This window comes from Odocoileus virginianus, unplaced genomic scaffold (assembly GCF_023699985.2).
Source record: "Odocoileus virginianus isolate 20LAN1187 ecotype Illinois unplaced genomic scaffold, Ovbor_1.2 Unplaced_Scaffold_1, whole genome shotgun sequence".
NCBI classification, from domain to species: Eukaryota; Metazoa; Chordata; class Mammalia; order Artiodactyla; family Cervidae; genus Odocoileus; species Odocoileus virginianus.
Window position 1 is genome coordinate 368769 of NW_027224263.1, and position 18701 is coordinate 387469.

At 38.5% G+C, this 18701-nt stretch overlaps 1 protein-coding gene across 2 annotated transcripts in view; it reads right to left on the reverse strand.

The window, feature by feature from the left end:
• The window catches only part of MORC4 (MORC family CW-type zinc finger 4), a 69868-nt gene that overhangs the window by 19598 nt on the left and 31569 nt on the right, over positions 1-18701 (reverse strand). For both annotated transcript variants that reach the window (XM_020877936.2, XM_020877935.2), the window contains exons 10-13: positions 15553-15651; positions 3360-3488; positions 448-516; positions 20-71 (exon numbers count right to left, since the gene is read on the reverse strand). In XM_020877936.2, the coding sequence (XP_020733595.2) occupies positions 20-71; positions 448-516; positions 3360-3488; positions 15553-15651 (349 nt within the window). The remainder of the gene's footprint in view (positions 1-19; positions 72-447; positions 517-3359; positions 3489-15552; positions 15652-18701) is intronic.

Here is an 18701-nt window from a genome sequence, read left to right on the forward strand (position 1 = left end):
AGGGTAGACCATCTCTCACCTGGTGGCTCTCGTTTTCTGTTGGTACCTTCTTCTTCTCAACAGTTTGATCTCTAGGAGAATATAAAAGTGCTATTTAGTTCACTCATGAACTACAGATTTAGGTTATAACGTTCCTTCTAAACTAGAAACAGTGTGAGCCTTGCTGAGTACTTAAGAGTTCCTTCCTGGACTGTGCTACTAAAGAGAGATTTCAAATGCCCTATCAAAAGAGGGTTGGGGTGGGAGAGAGGGAGAGAAACTAGAGCCAATCTCTAGTTGAGACATTCAGGAGATGATTACAAAGAATAAAGAACTCCAAGAGCAGAGAGGTGAATAGGAAAATCATTAAAAAATCATCTCTCTTCTCAAAATTCCCATCCCATTTGGAAGGGTCAGGCTTCTCTATTAAAGGATATAGACTGCCATCTTGGGTAAGGTATACTCAACTGTTTCTTAGCTCTGCTCAAGTACAGGTCTTCATCAATGAGTTCTTGTTCCTCTGGAACAGAGCACCTCCTGCAGTACATAGAAGAAGTTATCTTTTGGAAAGAAAATGTCTTTGTGCCAGTACCATACTGTCTTGATGACTGTGGCTTTGTAGTAGAGCCTGAAGTAAGCCAGAAAGATAAAGACCAATACAGTATACTAATGCATATATATGGAATTTAAAAAGATGGTAACAATAAAACAGAAAAAGAGGCACAGATGTACAGAACGGACTTTGGGACTCTGTGGGAGAAGGCGAGGGTGGGATGTTCTGAAAGAATAGCATTGAAACAAGTATACTATCAAGGGTGAAACAGATCACCAGCCCAGGTTGGATGCATGAGACAAGTGCTCAGGGCTGGTGCACTGGGAAGACCCAGAGGGATCGGATGGGGGATCGGGATGGGGAACACATGTAAATCCATGACTGATTCATGTCAATGTATGGCAAAAACCACTGCAACACTGTAAAGTAATTAGCCTCCAACTAATAAAAATAAATGAAAAAAAATTAAAAAAATAAAATTGTAGCAGACATTCATTTTGCACTGAAAAAAAAAGAAAGAAAATGTGCCCTTGACTTTCACCCTTCATTTTCCTTACAAGTATGACAAGGCAGATTAACCACCATCTAACATTATAGAGTTCAGATCCCACCCACAGTACAAAATCTGTGGGCAGGTTACTAGGTAGCAATTCTTTTTTTCAATGCATACCATATCATTATTTTTGGTGCGTATAACACCCTTCTCCCAAGATACTCAAAGTACTTGACAGCTATAAAATTCGTATGATGGTAGAGAGCATGAAGCATAATCTCTATTTTTACACAGTGAAATTCAAGCACAAGAGAGACTTGCTTGGGCTTCTATAGAAGGAGAATATCACTGAGACTAGAACCTAGGTCTCCTGCCTCTCATGTACTAAGACAGAAATCCCCAAGGTCCAAATAAGCAGGAGCACCCATAGACTGTGATGATCCCTGAAGAGGAAAATCAGAGGCTATGATAGAGAGCAGCACAAAGGGATGAGGAGCTGACATTGTAAAAGAGACAGAACAGAGGCTAGCAAAGAAGAGAAAAAGAGGATTCTATAAATCAAAAGATGTTTGCTATATGTAAAGCATAAAGTAGAGGATTTCAGGAGTATAAGCTGAAAGAAGTACTAGAAAATGTATTCAGTGAACAAAGGCAATCCTAGAAATAAACAGAAACTAATAATAACTGGAAAGCCCATGTTATATCCATTTTATTAGGGGACAAAGTGTCCTGGAAGGTTATGTCTCCTGGACTAAATATAAACTGACAGCATATAGAGAATTCGAAAATGAGACTTCTAAGTACTCAATCTCACATTTCAATCACACCACCCTAAGAGGTACTTAGGCACACCTTTAGTCTATGGGGGAATCCTTGCTTATTACAGAACTGGACTTCATTGCTTTTTATTTCCTCCATTTTCAACGTTTTTTTCCCTTAAAAAGCATACTCTGGTTTAGTACCTGTTTCTCTATCAGCATTTATACCGCAGAAAAAAGTTAAGAGCCACAGGTGAATTGAAACAAACTGAATTATTATTATGAACCTATGTTACTGAGTCATATACAAATATTTGTTAAATTGAAGTGATGTCCATGATGTGAAAGTTTGGACCATAAAGAAGACTGAGCGCCAAAGAATTGATGCTTTTGAACTGTGGTGCTAGAGAAAACTCTTGAGAGTCCCTTGGACTGCAAGGATGGATCAAACCAGTCAATCCTAAAGGAAATCAACTCTGACTATTCATTGGAAGGACTGATGCTGAAGCGGAAACTCCAATACTTTGGTCACCTGATGCGAAGAGCCAACTCATTGGAAAAAGACCTTGATGCTGGGAAAGATAGAAGGCAGGAGGAGAAGGGGACAACAGAGGACAAGATGGTTGGATGGCATCACCGACTCAATGGACATGAGTTTGAGCAAGCTCCGGGAGATGGTGAAGGACAGGGAAGCCTGGCATGCTGCAGTCCATGGGGTCGCAAAGAATCAGACATGACTGAGCGACTGAACAACAACAAATCTAGATGTTAGCTGTTTCAAGGAACAGATGAAAGTGAAAGTGTTCATCACTCAGCCGTGTCTAATTCTTTTCGATCTCGTGGACTATAGCCCACCAGGCTCCTCTGTGCATGGAATTCTCCAAGCAAGAATACTGGTGTGGGTTGCCATTTCCTTCTCCAGGGGATCTTCCCAAACCAAGGAATCAAACCCAGGTCTCTTGCACTGCAGGCGGATTCTTTACCGTCTGAGCGATGGAATATTAGAAAAACAGACATGTAAACAATCTAAATTGAATGTATAATAGGTACTTCAACAGATTCAAGTATAGGAAGCATATGAAGAAAACTGTCAATTCAACCTGAAATATAAATCCCTTGTTCTCAAATAGCTTACAATCTCTTGAAGAGCCCAAATGTATACATATGAAAAACATCCCCCAAATTCAAACAGTACGTGAACAAATGTGAAGAATTAAATACTACAGACAGCCAGAGTAAAATCATTGTAAACTATTGTCTACAGGAGAAGTATCACACAAAATACTTCTGCTTCCCAGAGGATATGATCAGATGGAATATAGAAAGTCACTCTAAGCAAGTGGAATGACAGTATCAAGTCATGGAGAAGGGAATACATGCAGCATGTGTAGGGAAGAGTGAAGCCACAGGCCTGCTAAAGCAGAAGGCCTGTGTTAACATACAATGAATAGGTAAAGACCAGTTAGCACAGGGGCTTGAATGCCAGGTTGAAGAGTGTAGACTAGAGATGCAAAGTGTTTTAGAACAGAGACAAATCAGGACTTATCTCTGGCATAATACTGAGTCTTAACCTTACCTGTACTTTGGGTGGGAATTATAGTAGCAAAACCATCTTGCAGGTACTGTGGATGGATCAACCTTGCCAGGAAGCCTCCTCCATTTCAGACACTCATCACACTGTACCCATGTCTGGTCAGGAATCTTCCTGAATGGAAGAAAACAAAAATAGGACTGTCTATATTCTAGCTCTATACTCTTTCTTACATTAGAAAGGCTATATTCTAGCTCTATACTCTTACATTAAAAGGCATACCCTAAAATTGAAAGAACTGAAAGAAAGAAAGAATTAAACATGAAATGTGTTAGAAATGTTATAGTCCAGGTGTCTAAAATGTATAATCTTAAACTTCACAGATAAAACAATGATAGAACTAGACCAGACATGGATATGAAAACTGTAATAAGTATTAATGTGGTAAGCCACCAAATTATAGAGCTCAACAGTACTTATCCTGGAACCTTATTTCTTGAGTTTAACAAAAGGATAACTTTAACTCTAAAATTTATTAGTCAGCAAAAATTTTATATATATTACAATATTACTAAAAAATAAAACCCACAGAAACACTTTATTTGCTTCTATCCAAACTCATGATAGATTTGAAATGCATCTGTGAGAGTCGTTGAAGCAATGTCATTACAATGTCTCCTCTATTTCCGCACAGGCTCCCTAGTCCTTTTTTCCCCTTTCAAAAAGTCTTTGTTTATACTTAAATCAAAATTTTATTAGATAGATATTCCCAAAGTTAATCTTAAAAAGTAGCATAAATTTTATTAAATTTTTTAACTAGAAAAAGTGGCTCCAGTCCAACAACTGGGTTATTAACAGAGAATTCTTCCAGAATTCTACTCTTTTAAAAAATTTTTGGCTGCACCCTGCATCATGTCAGTTCTTAGTTCCCTGACCAGGAATTGAACCTGTGTCCCCTGCATTGGAAGAAAAAGTCTTAACCACTGGACTGCCAGGGAAGTCCCCAGAGCTCTACTCTTAATACACATACTCATTCCCATCTCCTTCAGGAAGTGTAACCCAGTCATATACACCTTGGGGTAAATTTGTTTCCCTCTAAGAGGAAATGATCCATATATATGTGCATCTAACATGTGAAAGGCAGACCAGACTGGGAAGGGGGAAGGCTAGAGAAAAGACAGAGAGAGGGTAGAGGGGCACCTAGGGCCAATTTGAAAAACATGTAATTAAGCCTAGGAAAGATTCTGTGTATATTACATTTATACTGCTCTTATGCTAGACATTTCAATAGTGATATGATTCTTTTATGTCTTAGTTCGATATTTTTGTATCTTTTTAAATGGTGCTTTTTTTCTAGTTATAAAAGCAATATAAGCCCATCCATATTAAAAAACTATTAAAAAAAACTATAAAATACAAAAAGAAAAAGAAAATGTACCAGTAAGTCTACTACTCAAATACAATGTCTTGTTTAAAACTGTTTTAATGAAGAGAATCCATACACATTCTTGGATATACAGCTTCCTATCTCCTAGCTACAGGCTGCTCCAGCCTTGCAACTCTCAACTCCAAGCTCAGGCCTGACCTCTGGTGTCTATATATTTCTGTACAGCCACTGTTTTATTTGAGGCTTCCCTCATAGCTCAGTTGGTAAAGAATCTGCTTGCAGTGCAGGAGACCTGGGGTTCAATCCCTGGGTCAGGAAGATCTCCTGGAGAAGGAAATGGCAACCCACTCCAGTATCCTTGCCTGGAAAATCCCATAGACAGAGGAGCCTGGTGGGCTGCAGTCCATGGAGTCACAAAGAGTTGGGCATGACTGAACAACTAACACACTGTTTTATTTAGAGCCAGAGAAAGCAGTTTTAGCAGTAGTGCAAGGGGACAGAAAAGGTCGTATTAGCTTTGGTTTTACAAGCACACACACAAGAGTCTTTTGCAAAAGCACGTCAATATTACTCTCTCGGGAACAAGCATTAGAAACAGTAATTCTCTACCTCAGGTTACATGCAGACCATGGTAGATCCTCCCAACCAGGCAGACAGAAGAGGCTTTTTGTGCGCAAGCCGAAATAGGCAGCTGAAGGGGCTATGCTGTATTTTTCTCATTGCATCCTTCCAGAAGAGTGTCGTGGTTAAGAACTTGGGTTTGGGGGTCAGACTGCCTTTATTTGAAAACTGGATCTACCACTTTCTATTTATCTAATCTTGAACAAGTTACTTACGCTCTCAGTGTATAAGTGTCTACATTTATAAAAAAGTAATAATATCATCTGCCTGTCTCACAGGATTGTTGTGATGGTTAAATATACATGTAAAGACCTTAAACCAGTGTCTGACAGTAAGTACTAAATAATCATTAAACTTCCAGAAAAGGCTGTATAACATATATACACACACTCCAGCAATATATGAACATCTGTTCCATTGCATTAATCGCTGTTTATTTAAAAGGCAAAAAGATTATCTCATCTTAATTTGCATTTCTTTGAAAACCATGAATGTTGGACAGGAATAGAAATCTTTAGAATCAGATACAGTGATAGTCATACAGCAACTATGTGGCATTGAAAACAAAATTTTATTTTTCTTTTTAAGTTTTAAATTAATTTAATTGAAGGCTCATTACTTTACAATATTGTAGTGGTTTTTGCCATACATTGACATGAATCAGCCATGGGTGTACATGCGTTCCCCATCCTGAACCCCCTCCCACCTCCCTCCCCATCCCATCCCTCAGGGTCATCCTAGTGCACCAGCCCTGAGCACCCTGTCTCATGCATCGAACCTGGGAAAACAAAATTTTATATCAAACATTTGATGATTTCCATTTAAAAGAAACACAGTGCCTACCCCCAAATGAACTTTCAACACTCTAATCTTTGTTTTGATGGTATAATTGACTGTGTACATGTTGTCACACATTCTGCCCTCTGTATTATGCTTCTTTCCTGGCCTCCTGAAGCATTTCAGCCTGACACCATTCTTTTTTTTTTTTTATCCACCATTCTGTATGTAATTTCGTGTCTTAGAGTCAGTAAATTCTATATTTTTTCTTGATTCGTTGGGTTCTCTATTTCTATTCTCAAGTTTCTTGATATGGTTCCAACAATGTTCATTAGAATAAAAAGAAGGGAAGTTTGCTAATATTTCTGAATGCCTACTATATGCCAGGTACTGTGTTAGGCCATCTAACTTAACACATTATTGGCTGGGGATTTTTGCAGAAACTAACACCTGTGGCTGGTGATTTGTTATGTAAGCGAATACTGATATGTCTCCAGTCAAATGTAAAGTAATTATCCTCCAATTAAAAAATTAAAAAAAAATAACATTCACGTAACAAAAGACATTAATACGTCTCTGGTCAATAATGAGTTAATATACTCAGAGAGATGAAGTGACTTACTTACCTAAGCTCATTCAACTATTAAGAATCAGATTTAGGGGGGAGGAGCCAAGATGGCGGAGGAATAGGACGGGGAGACCACTTTCTCTCCTACAAATTCATCGAAAGAACATTTGAACGCTGAGCAAATTTCACAAAACAACTTCTGATCGCTAGCAGAGGACATCAGGCGCCCAGAAAAGCAGCCCATTGTCTTCGAAGGGAGGTAGGACAAAATATAAACGATAAAAAGGGAGTCAAAAGAGCTACGGACGGAGACCCGTCCCGGGAAGGGAGTCTTAATAGAGGAAGTTTCCAATCACCAGGAAACCCTCTCACTGGCGGGATTGGGGGAAGTTTTCGGCAATCTAACTGGGAGGAAAAATTAAACAGGGCCTACAGATTACGTGCCTAAAAGCAACTCCCAGCAGAAAAGTACCCCAGACGCCCGCACCCGCCAGCAACAAGCAGGGGCGGAACGGAGAGGAGTGGGAGGCATTGCTTAGGGTAAGGACCGGCCCGAAGACCCTAAGAGCAATCGGAGGGAGCTTTTTTAAACTGTGGGATAGCAAGGGACAAAATTAACTGGCCCGAACACACTGCCGGTGGTTCGCAAAACAAAGGGACTGAGAATCTCCAGAGAAGAGCCGGCCCATCCCCGCTGGAGGTAGGAGGCAGGGGGGAGGGGAAAAGGGCAAACTCAGCCCCTGAGAAGCCACCCCCTCCCACACTGCAAACAGGCCCCCGGTTCCTATCTAAAGACTTCCTGAGACCCGACTGGCGGCGCGCGCTGGGGCCGCGGAGGGAAAAAGCGCGCCGTACCCGGGGAGAGTGCGCCCAAGCCTCTGGCTGCCTGAACCGCTCAGGCCGGGGAAGGCACAAAACGCAGGCGCAACCGAATCTGCGCTTTTGTGGAGTACCCGAAAACTGGAACCGCACTCAACGCAGGGCCCGCTCCATATAGAGCAGCCGGGAGCCTGAGCAGTGTAGACGGCGAAAGCACTGACACCCGTGAGTGGGGCAAACCCAGTGTGACCGGAACATGGTGAGTGCTATCCACACAGAGCGGTATCTGTCTGCAGCGCCCCGCCCTCCCCGTAGCAGGACTGAACTGAACTAGAGAACCTAAATAAGAGATCACCTCCACCCGCCTGTGTCAGGGCAGAAATTAGACACCGAAGAGACGGCAAACAGAAGCCAAATAAACAAAGGGAACCGCTTCAGAAAGGACCGGTGCAACAGATTAAAATCCCTGAAGGTAACACCGACTACACGGGAAGGGGCCTACAGATATCGAGAAGTGTAAGCTGGAAAGAGGAGCTATCTGAAATTGAACTGAACCTACGCTGACCGCAACAACTCCAGAGAAATTCCTAGATATATATGTGTATATATATTTTTTTAATTTAAAAAAAAATTTTTTTTCTTTCCTTTTTTTATTTTTTCTCTTTTATTTTCTTTTAAAATTCCCTATTACTCCCCCATTACTCCTCAACTTTCATTTTCATATATTTTTATGATTTTTTATAATTAGGGAAAAAAATTTTTTTTTTTTTTTTTTTTTTTTCTTTTTCTTGTTTTTCTCTCCTATTTCCTTTTAAAGTCCTCTAATACTCCTCTATTATTCCTTAATTTTCATTTTCATTTCACTATAACCTTGCCAAAAAAAAAAAAAAAGAGAGAGAGAGAGAGAGAGAAACCCTATTTTTAAACCGAACTTCATATACATTTCTAAATTTTTTTTGTTTTTGTTTTTAAATATTGTATTTCAAAGAGTCTAACCTCTACACTAGATTTTCAATCTTTGTTTTTCAGTAGTATGTGATATAAATTTTGGTCATTTAAGAATCCAATATTCAGTTCCCATTTCTATTCAGGAGTATGGTGATACTCTCCCACTTTTGACTCTCTGTTTTCTACCTCAGAACACCTCTATTTCCTCCATTCCCCTTCTCTTCCCAATCCAACTCTGTGAATCTTTGTGGGTGTCTGGGCTACGGAGAACACTTTGGGAACAGATAACTGTGTAGATCTGTCTCTCTCCTCTTGAGTCCCCTTTTTCTCCTCCTGCTCACCTCTATCTCCTTCCTCCCTCTCCTATTCTTCATGTAACTCTGTGAACCTCTCTGGTTGTCTCTCACGGTGGAGAATCTTTTCACCATTAACCTAGAAGTTTTATTATCAGTGCTGTATAGTTGGAGAAGTCTTGAGACTATTGGAAGAATAAAACTGAAATCCAGAGGCAGGAGACTTGAGCCCAAATCCTGAGAAAACCAGAAAACTCCTGACTACACGGAACATTAAGGAATAAGAGACCATCCAAAAGCTTCCATACCTACACCAAAACCAACCACCAGCCAAGAGCCAATAAGCTCCAGTACAAGACATACCACGCAAATTCTTTAGCAACGCAGGAACATAGACCTGAGTGTCAACATACAGGCTCTCCAAAGTCACACATAACACAGAGACCCATTGCAAAACTCATTACTGGACACTCCATTGCACTCCAGAGAGAAGAAATCCAATTACATGCACCAGAACGCTGACACAAGCTTCCCTAACCAGGAAACCTTGACAAACCAATCGTCCAACCCCACCCACTGGGTGAAACCTCCACAATAAAAAGGAACCTCAGACCACAAGAATACAGAAAGCCCACTCCAGACACAGCAATCTAAACAAGATGAAAAGGCAGAGAAATACCCAACAGCTAAAGGAACATGAAAAAAGCCCACCAAGTCAAACAAAAGAGGAGGAAATAGGGAATCTACCTGAAAAAGAATTTAGAATAATGATAATAAAAATGATCCAAAATCTTGAAAACAAAATGGAGTTACAAATAAATAGCCTGGAGACAAAGATTGAGAAGATGCAAGAAAGGTTTAACAAGGACCTAGAAGAAATTAAAAAAAGTCAATTAAAAATTAATAATGAAATAAATGAGATCAAAAACACTCTGGAGGGAACCATGAGTAGAATAACAGAGACAGAAGATAGGATAAGTGAGTTAGAAGATAAAATGGTGGAAATAAATGAAGCAGAGAGGAAAAAAGAAAAAAGAATCAAATGAGGACAACCTCAGGGACCTCTGGGACAATGTGAAATGCCCCAACATTCGAATCATAGGAGTCCCAGAAGAAGACAAAAAGAAAGGCCATGAGAAGATACTCGAGGAGATAATAGCTGAAAACTTCCCTAAAATGGGGAAGGAAATAGCCAACCAAGTCCAAGAAACCCAGAGAGTCCAAACAGGATAAACCCAAGGCGAAACACCCCAAGACACACATTAATCAAATTAACAAAGATCAAACACAAAGAACAAATATTAAAAGCAGCAAGGGAGAAACAACAAATAACACACAAAGGGATTCCCATAAGGATAACAGCTGATCTATCAATAGAAACCCTTCAGGCCAGAAGGGAATGGCAGGACATACTAAAAGTAATCAAAGAGAATAACCTACAACCTAGATTACTCTACCCAGCAAGGATCTCATTCAGATATGAAGGAGAACTCAAAAGCTTTACAGACAAGCAAAAGCTGAGAGAATTCAGCACCACCAAACCAGCTCTTCAACAAATACTAAAGTATCTTCTCTAGACAGGAAACACAGAAAGGTTGTATAAACGTGAACCCCAAACAACAAAGTAAATGGCAATGGGACCATACCTATCAATAATTACCTTAAATGTAAATGGGTTGAATGCCCCAACCAAAAGACAAAGGCTGGCTGAATGGATACAAAAACAAGACCCCTATATATGCTGTCTACAAGAGACCCACCTCAAAACAAGAGACACATACAGACTAAAAGTGAAGGGCTGGAAAAAAATATTTCATGCAAACGGAGACCAAAAGAAAGCAGGAGTCGCAATACTCATATCAGATAAAATAGACTTTCAAATAAAGGCTGTGAAAAGAGACAAAGATGGACACTACATAATGATCAAAGGATCAATCCAAGAAGATATAACAATTATAAATATATATGCACCCAACATAGGAGCACCGCAATATGTAAGGCAAACGCTAACGAGTATGAAAGAGGAAATTAATAGTAACACAATAATAGTAGGAGACTTTAATACCCCACTCACAACTATGGATAGATCAACTAAACAGAAAATGAACAAGGAAACACAAACTTTAATGGACACAATGGACCAGCTAGACCTAATTGACATCTATAGGACGTTTCACCCCAAAACAATCAACTTCACCTTTTTCTCAAGTGCACACGGAACCTCCTCCAGAATAGATCACATCCTGGGCCATAAATCTAGTCTTGGTAAATTCAAAAAGATTGAAATCATTCCAGTCATCTTTTCTGACCACAGTGCAGTAAGATTAGATCTCAATTACAGGAAAAAAATTATTAAAAATTCAAACATATGGAGGCTAAACAACACGCTTCTGAATAACCAACAAATCATAGAAGAAATCAAAAAAGAAATCAAAATATGCATAGAAATGAATGAAAATGAAAACACAACAACCCAAAACCTATGGGACACTGTAAAAGCAGTGCTAAGGGGAAGATTCATAGCATTACAGGCCTACCTCAAGAAACAAGAAAAAAGTCAAATAAATAACCTAACTCTACACCTAAAGCAACTAGAGGAAGAAGAAATGGAGAACCCCAGGGTTAGTAGAAGGAAAGAAATCTTAAAAATTAGGGCAGAAATAAATGCAAAAGAAACTAAAGAGATCATAGCAAAAATTAACAAAGTTAAAAGCTGGTTTTTTGAAAAAATAAACAAAATTGACAAACCATTAGCAAGACTCATTAAGAAACAAAGGGAGAAGAACCAAATTAACAAAATTAGAAATGAAAATGGAGAGATCACAACAGACAACACTGAAATACAAAGGATCATAAGAGACTACTACCAGCAGCTCTATGCCAATAAAATGGACAACTTGGAAGAAATGGACAAGTTCTTAGAGAAGTATAACTTTCCAAAACTGAACTAGGAAGAAATAGAAGATCTTAACAAAACAATCACAAGCAAGGAAATCGAAACTGTAATCAGAAATCTTCCAGCAGACAAAAGCCCAGGACCAGATGGCTTCACAGCTGAATTCTACCAAAAATTTGGAGAAGAGCTAATACCTATCTTACTCAAACTCTTCCAGAAAATTGCAAAAGAAGGTAAACTTCCAAACTCATTCTATGAGGCCACCATCACCCTAATTCCAAAACCAGACAAAGATGCCACAAAAAAAGAAAACTACAGGCCAATATCACTGATGAACATAGATGCAAAAATCCTTAACAAAATTCTAGCAAACAGAATCCAACAACATATTAAAAAAATCATACATCATGACCAAGTGGGCTTTATCCCAGGAATGCAAGGATTCTTTAATATCCGCAAGTCAATCAATGTAATACACCACATTAACAAACTGAAAGATAAAAACCATATGATTATCTCAATAGATGCAGAAAAAGCCTTTGACAAAATTCAACATCCATTTATGATTAAAACTCTCCAGAAAGCAGGAATAGAAGGAACATACCTCAACATAATAAAAGCTATATATGACAAACCCACAGCAAGCATCACCCTCAATGGTGAAAAACTGAAAGCATTTCCCCTGAAATCAGGAACAAGACAAGGGTGCCCACTCTCACCACTACTATTCAACATAGTTTTGGAAGTGTTGGCCACAGCAATCAGGGCAGAAAAAGAAGTAAAAGGAATCCAGATAGGAAAAGAAGAAGTGAAACTCTCTCTGTTTGCAGATGACATGATCCTCTACATAGAAAACCCTAAAGACTCTACCAGAAAATTACTAGAGCTAATCAATGAATACAGTCAAGTTGCAGGATATAAAATTAACACAGAGAAATCTCTTGCATTCCTATACACTAACAAGGCGAAAACAGAAAGAGAAATTAAGGAAACAATACCATTCACCATTGCAACAAAAAGAATAAAATACTTAGGAGTATATCTACCTAAAGAAACAAAAGACCTATGCATAGAAAACTATAAAACACTGATGAAAGAAATCAAAGAGGACACAAACAGATGGAGAAATATACCGTGTTCATGGATTGGAAGAATCAATATTGTCAAAATGGCTATACTACTCAAAGCAATCTATAGATTCAATGCAATCCCTATCAAACTACCAACGGTATTTTTCACAGAACTAGAACAAATAATTTCACAATTTGTATGGAAATACAAAAAACCTCGAATAGCCAAAGTAATCCTGAGAAAGAAGAATGGAACTGGAGGAATCCATCTGCCTGACTTCAGACTCTACTACAAAGCCACAGTCATCAAGACAGTATGGTACTGGCACAAAGACAGAAATATAGATCAATGGAACAGAATAGAAAGCCCAGAGATAAATCCACGAACCTATGGTCACCTTATCTTTGACAAAGGAGGCAAGGATATACAATGGCAAAAAGACAACCTCTTTAACAAGTGGTGCTGGGAAAACTGGTCAACCACCTGTAAAAGAATGAAACTAGAACACTTTCTAACACCATACACAAAAATAAACTCAAAATGGATTAAAGATCTAAATGTAAGACCAGAAACTATAAAACTCCTAGAGGAGAACATAGGCAAAACACTCTCTGACATAAATCACAGCAGGATCCTCTATGACCCACATCCCAGAATTTTAGAAATAAAAGCAAAAATAAACAAATGGGACCTAATGAAACTTAAAAGCTTTTGCACAACAAAGGAAACTATAAGCAAGGTGAAAAGACAGCCCTCAGATTGGGAGAAAATAATAGCAAATGAAGCAACAAAGGATTAATCTCAAAAATATACAAGCAACTCCTCCAGCTCAACTCCAGAAAAATAAATGACCCAATCAAAAAATGGGCCAAAGAACTCAACAGACATTTCTCCAAGGAAGACATACAGATGGCTAACAAACACATGAAAAGATGCTCAACATCACTCATTATCAGAGAAATGCAAATCAAAACCACAATGAGGTACCATTACACGCCAGTCAGGATGGCTGCTATCCAAAAGTCTACAAGCAATAAATGCTGGAGAGGGTGTGGAGAAAAGGGAACCCTCTTACACTGTTGGTGGGAATGCAAATTAGTACAGCCACTATGGAAAACAGTGTGGAGATTTCTTAAAAAGCTGGAAATAGAACTGCCATATGACCCAGCAATACCACTTCTGGGCATACACACCAAGGAAACCAGATCTGAAAGAGACACGTGCACCCCAATGTTCATCGCAGCACTGTTTATCATAGCTAGGACATGGAAGCAACCTAGATGCCCATCAGCAGAATGGATGAGGAAGCTGTGGTACATATACACCATGGAATATTACTCAGCCATTAAAAAGAATTCAGTTGAATCAGTTCTAATGAGATGGATGAAACTGGAGCCCATTATACAGAGCGAAGTAAGCCAGAAAGATAAAGACCATTACAGTATACTAACACATATATATGGAATTTAGAAAGATGGTAATGATAACCCTATATGCAAAACAGAAAAAGAGACTCAGATGTATAGAACAGACTTGTGGACTCTGTGGGAGAAGGCGAGGGTGGGATGTTTCAAGAGAACAGCATTGAAACATGTATATTATCTAGGGTGAAACAGATCACCAGCCCAGGTTGGGTGCATGAGACAAGTGCTCGGGCCTGGTGCACTGGGAAGACCCAGAGGAATTGGGTGGAGAGGGAGGTGGGAGGGGGGACCGGGATGGGGAATACATGTAAATCCATGGCTAATTCATTTCAATGTATGACAAAAACTACTGTAATGATGTAAAGTAATTAGCCTCCAACTAATAAAAAAAAAAATGAATCAGATTTAATAGAGAAGACTTGTGGTTGCCAAGGTTGGGGGTGGGGGGGTGGGTAGGGGAGGGAAGGAATGAGAGTTTGGGATTAGCAGAGGCAAACTATTATACATAGGACAGATAAACAACCAGGTCCTACTGTATAGCACAGGGAACTATATTCAATATCCTGTGATAAACCATAATAGAAAAGAATATGAAAAAGAATAGAAAAGAATATGAAAAAGAATATACATATGTATAACTGAGTCACTTTGCTGTATAGAAGAAATTAATATAACATTGTAAATCAATTATACTTCAATAAAATCCAAAAACAAACCAAAAACTAGTAAGACTTTTTTTTTTTCCATTTATTTTTATTAGTTGGAGGCTAATTACTTTACATCATTACAGTAGTTTTTGTCATACATTGAAATGAATTAGCCATGGATTTACATGTATTCCCCATCCCAGTCCCCCCTCCCACCTCCCTCTCCACCCAATCCCTCTGGGTCTTCCCAGTGCACCAGGCCCGAGCACTTGTCTCATGTTGAAACATGTATATTATCTAGGGTGAAACAGAAAAACTAGTAGACTTTTATCCACGATTTAATTTCATGACTTTTGCCTAATTATTTGGAAATAGAGAATACAACAATAATTTTTTTAGGCTTTGAAGTAATATTCATAACATTTATAGATCTTATGACCTGAAAACAATTTTAATACATTAGATAATATACAGTAAAATTTTAAAAAAGAAGTAGATCTAAATTTTCAACCAAGGAGTAGCTGATTCAAATGGTCATCATCTTCCATTACATTACACTGACAACAGGATAAACTGACAATACTAAACTCATCATATTTATGATCCAAACCACACAAGTATTAAACCAGAATGAAGAGGTTTAGAGAATGATGAAATTAGTACCTGTGATTTCCTGTTTTTAGTTAATTAAACTTCCTTATGTGAAAAGCATCATCTTTCCTATTCCTTCCATTTGCCCTGTAAGATGTTACCCCTGACACTTTTATTTTCTAAATTTACTACTCACGGTATTGGACTGACTATGGCTGAGGTCTCCAAATTCTCTTGGGAGGTCTTTTCCTTCCAATAAGCATTGAGCTTCTGGGCAAGGGCATTTACTGTCAACCTGAAAGAAAAAAAAGCAGCATGTCAATGTTAAGAATTTGTTGAATAATTTTGTAATCTTTAAGATGCTCCCACTTAACGGAAACCAGCCATTTAGAATATTCAGCATAGGTTTGAACATCTACACTTCAAGCAACTAGGATGGGAATCTACTGCCTTTGTAAATTAAGTATCAAAATGACAAAGTTCATAATGTTGAATAGTCACTTTGGTTGAAAAGGTTAAGATGGTCCTAAAAAATGCTGTGTTCTCCGCATTTTAGAATCACAGTGAGGGAAAATGACATTAGAGACAACGACAGAAGACTACACTGCAGATAAGTAGTTGGGGAATTATTCAGCTGTCAGATCACTACACGTAAACAATTCAGGACCAAGTTCAAAGTCAGAGGATCAAATACTGCACCCTACCTATTACAAATCAATCAAACAGTAACTTAAAACATGTCTATATGGTTCTTCTTTATCCAAATGCTGATCATAGCAGTTACAGCAACAATAGGTAACAAAGTCCCCTTCAGCCTTCTATGACACAGCTGTTAGTAGAGGCTATGCCCCAATTATGGCTCTTGCCCTTTTTCCTTTATCTCTCTTCTTAAATGAACAACAGCAGACGCAGGGTCAAACAGTATGATGTGCAGCAAATCTGAATTTTACTTTGAAAAACTGGCAATTTCTAGTGACTAATTTCTGTTTAATTCTACAATTCAGGATTACAACTTAATGTACAGCTGTGCATACATACTTGAAATATTACAAATTTAGTATTTTTTAAAAAATCTCAACTCCCCAGATAACTCCCCAAAGATTTTGTAGACCTTTCCTTAAGAGAAATTCTTCCTTAACTCTGCCTTGCTCGTATTAGATTCTGACTACACAGAGAAGATTAAATGAACTTTCTTATAAACTCTTATTCCCCCCTCTGACCTACCAATGTACGGACCTCTATGTTTATATTCTTTACTGAAGTCACAGATGAAGAATTATTTATTGCCTTCTATTAAAGTTTTATTTAAAATCTACTTTTTAAAAAAGATTATAGGGGCTTCCCAGGTGGTTAAGAATCCACCTGCCAATGCAGAGGACACCAGTTCGATCCCTGGTCTGGGAAGATCCCACATGCTGAGGAGCAACTAAGCCCATGCACCACAACTACTGAGCCCATATGCTGCAACTACTGAAGCCCACATGCCTAGAGCCCATGCTCCCAACAAGAGAAGCCACTGCAATGAGAGGCCTGTGCACTGCAATGGCAAATGAAGCGTAGCCCCTGCTCACTGCAACTGGAGAAGACCCACGAGGCAATGAAGATCAAGCATGGCCAAAATTAAAAAATAGTTAAATAAATAAAAAAGATTCCATGGGATTCTGGAAAGCTGGTGGAGTAGGAAGCAAGAATCTGCCTTCCCATAAAGACAACATTTACACTGGCAGAACTGGCAGAACCATTTGGAATTCTGGAGTCTATCGAATGCTTGTAATTTCCAGGGGAATGCTTGGATGACAAATTGGGAAATCTCAGCTCTTAGCACAGTAGTAGTTACCCATCTCCTACCCCAGCCCCATGTCAGATGGCTATGCACACATCTCAAGAGTAGCTTACAGGAACCAGGGCAGGCAAAAAGGACCTCTCCCTCCAAATATTGGGGATCTGTGCTCTGATTTCTGTTTGCTGCTTCTGCTCACAGTATCATGTAACCCCACGGTAACCCCAAAGAAAATAGCTATAAATATACACAAAAGGAAATGAGAAGAATTTAAATGCTTCACTACAAAAAAATCAACTAAACATTAAAAGATGACAGTAATACAGGAAATGAAGGACAAAATATAAGACATATAGAAAACAAACAGCAAAATGACATTCTTTCTTATTGGTAATTACTTTAAATTTAAAAGGATCAAACTCTCCATCAAAAGACAGAGAGATGGTCAAAATGGGTTTTAATAAAAAGGCCAAAATATATGCTGTCTATGTGAGACTAATTTTACATACAAAGACACACAGTGAAAATGAAAGGATAGAAAAGGATATTCCCTGTAAATAATAACCAAAAGAGAGCAAGGGTAGTTATTTAATAGAAGTATCAGACAAAATAGACTATAAATCGTAAGAGCTAAAACACTGAAGCAACCTGTGTCCACTAATAAATGAATGGATAAGCAAAGTATGGTACATATAAACAAAAGAATATTAAAAAAGGAAACAGCCTTAAAAAAGTAAATTGTGCTGATTCATGTCAACGTATAGAAAAAACCACTACAATACTGTAATTAGCCTCCAACTAATAAAAATAAATGGAAAAAAGTAGGCTTTGAAAAAAAATAAAAAAATAAAATAAAAAAAAACTGAAAGAAGATAGGTCCAATCTGTTCTGTTCTGCAAAATGTCAATAGAGATTCTTTTAAAAAAAAAAAAGTAAATTCTGACATATGTACAACATAGATGCAACTTGAGGACATTATGCTAAGTGAAATAAGTCACAAAAAGACAAATACTGTGTGATTTCACTTACATGAGGTACTTAGCATAGTCAAATTCAAAGCAGAATGGAGGAGTTATTGTTTAATAGGTAGAGAATTTCAGTTTTGCTAGATGAAAATAGTTCTGCAGATGATGGTGGTTGTAGGGTAAGGGAGTTAGAGAAGGCGAGGTTCAGAAAAAGAATGAGACCAGCACTTTACAGGAACAGATCACCTTTAATGAGGCGAGAAGGGGCAGCAGTCAGATTAGTGAGCTGCTGCACTAACCCAAGAAGAAAGTATATATAGGCATATATGTGGAAATCTACTGTCTTAAGGGGGCCTGTTCTCCAAGGTTGTTCAGAGTAGTTATCTCTTAAATGGCTGGGGCAAGGAATTCTGGAGATGGACATAATCAACCTTAATGTCCATTTTTTTCCTTCGGTGAGAGAGTTCTTTGTTTTGCATAGAATGGTGGGGAGGACCCAGAGGGGAGTTTTAACTCCAGGCTATTTTGAGCCATGTAACTTTCCTTCATGGTGATGGTTGCATAACAATATGAATGTACTTAATACCGCCAAACTGCACA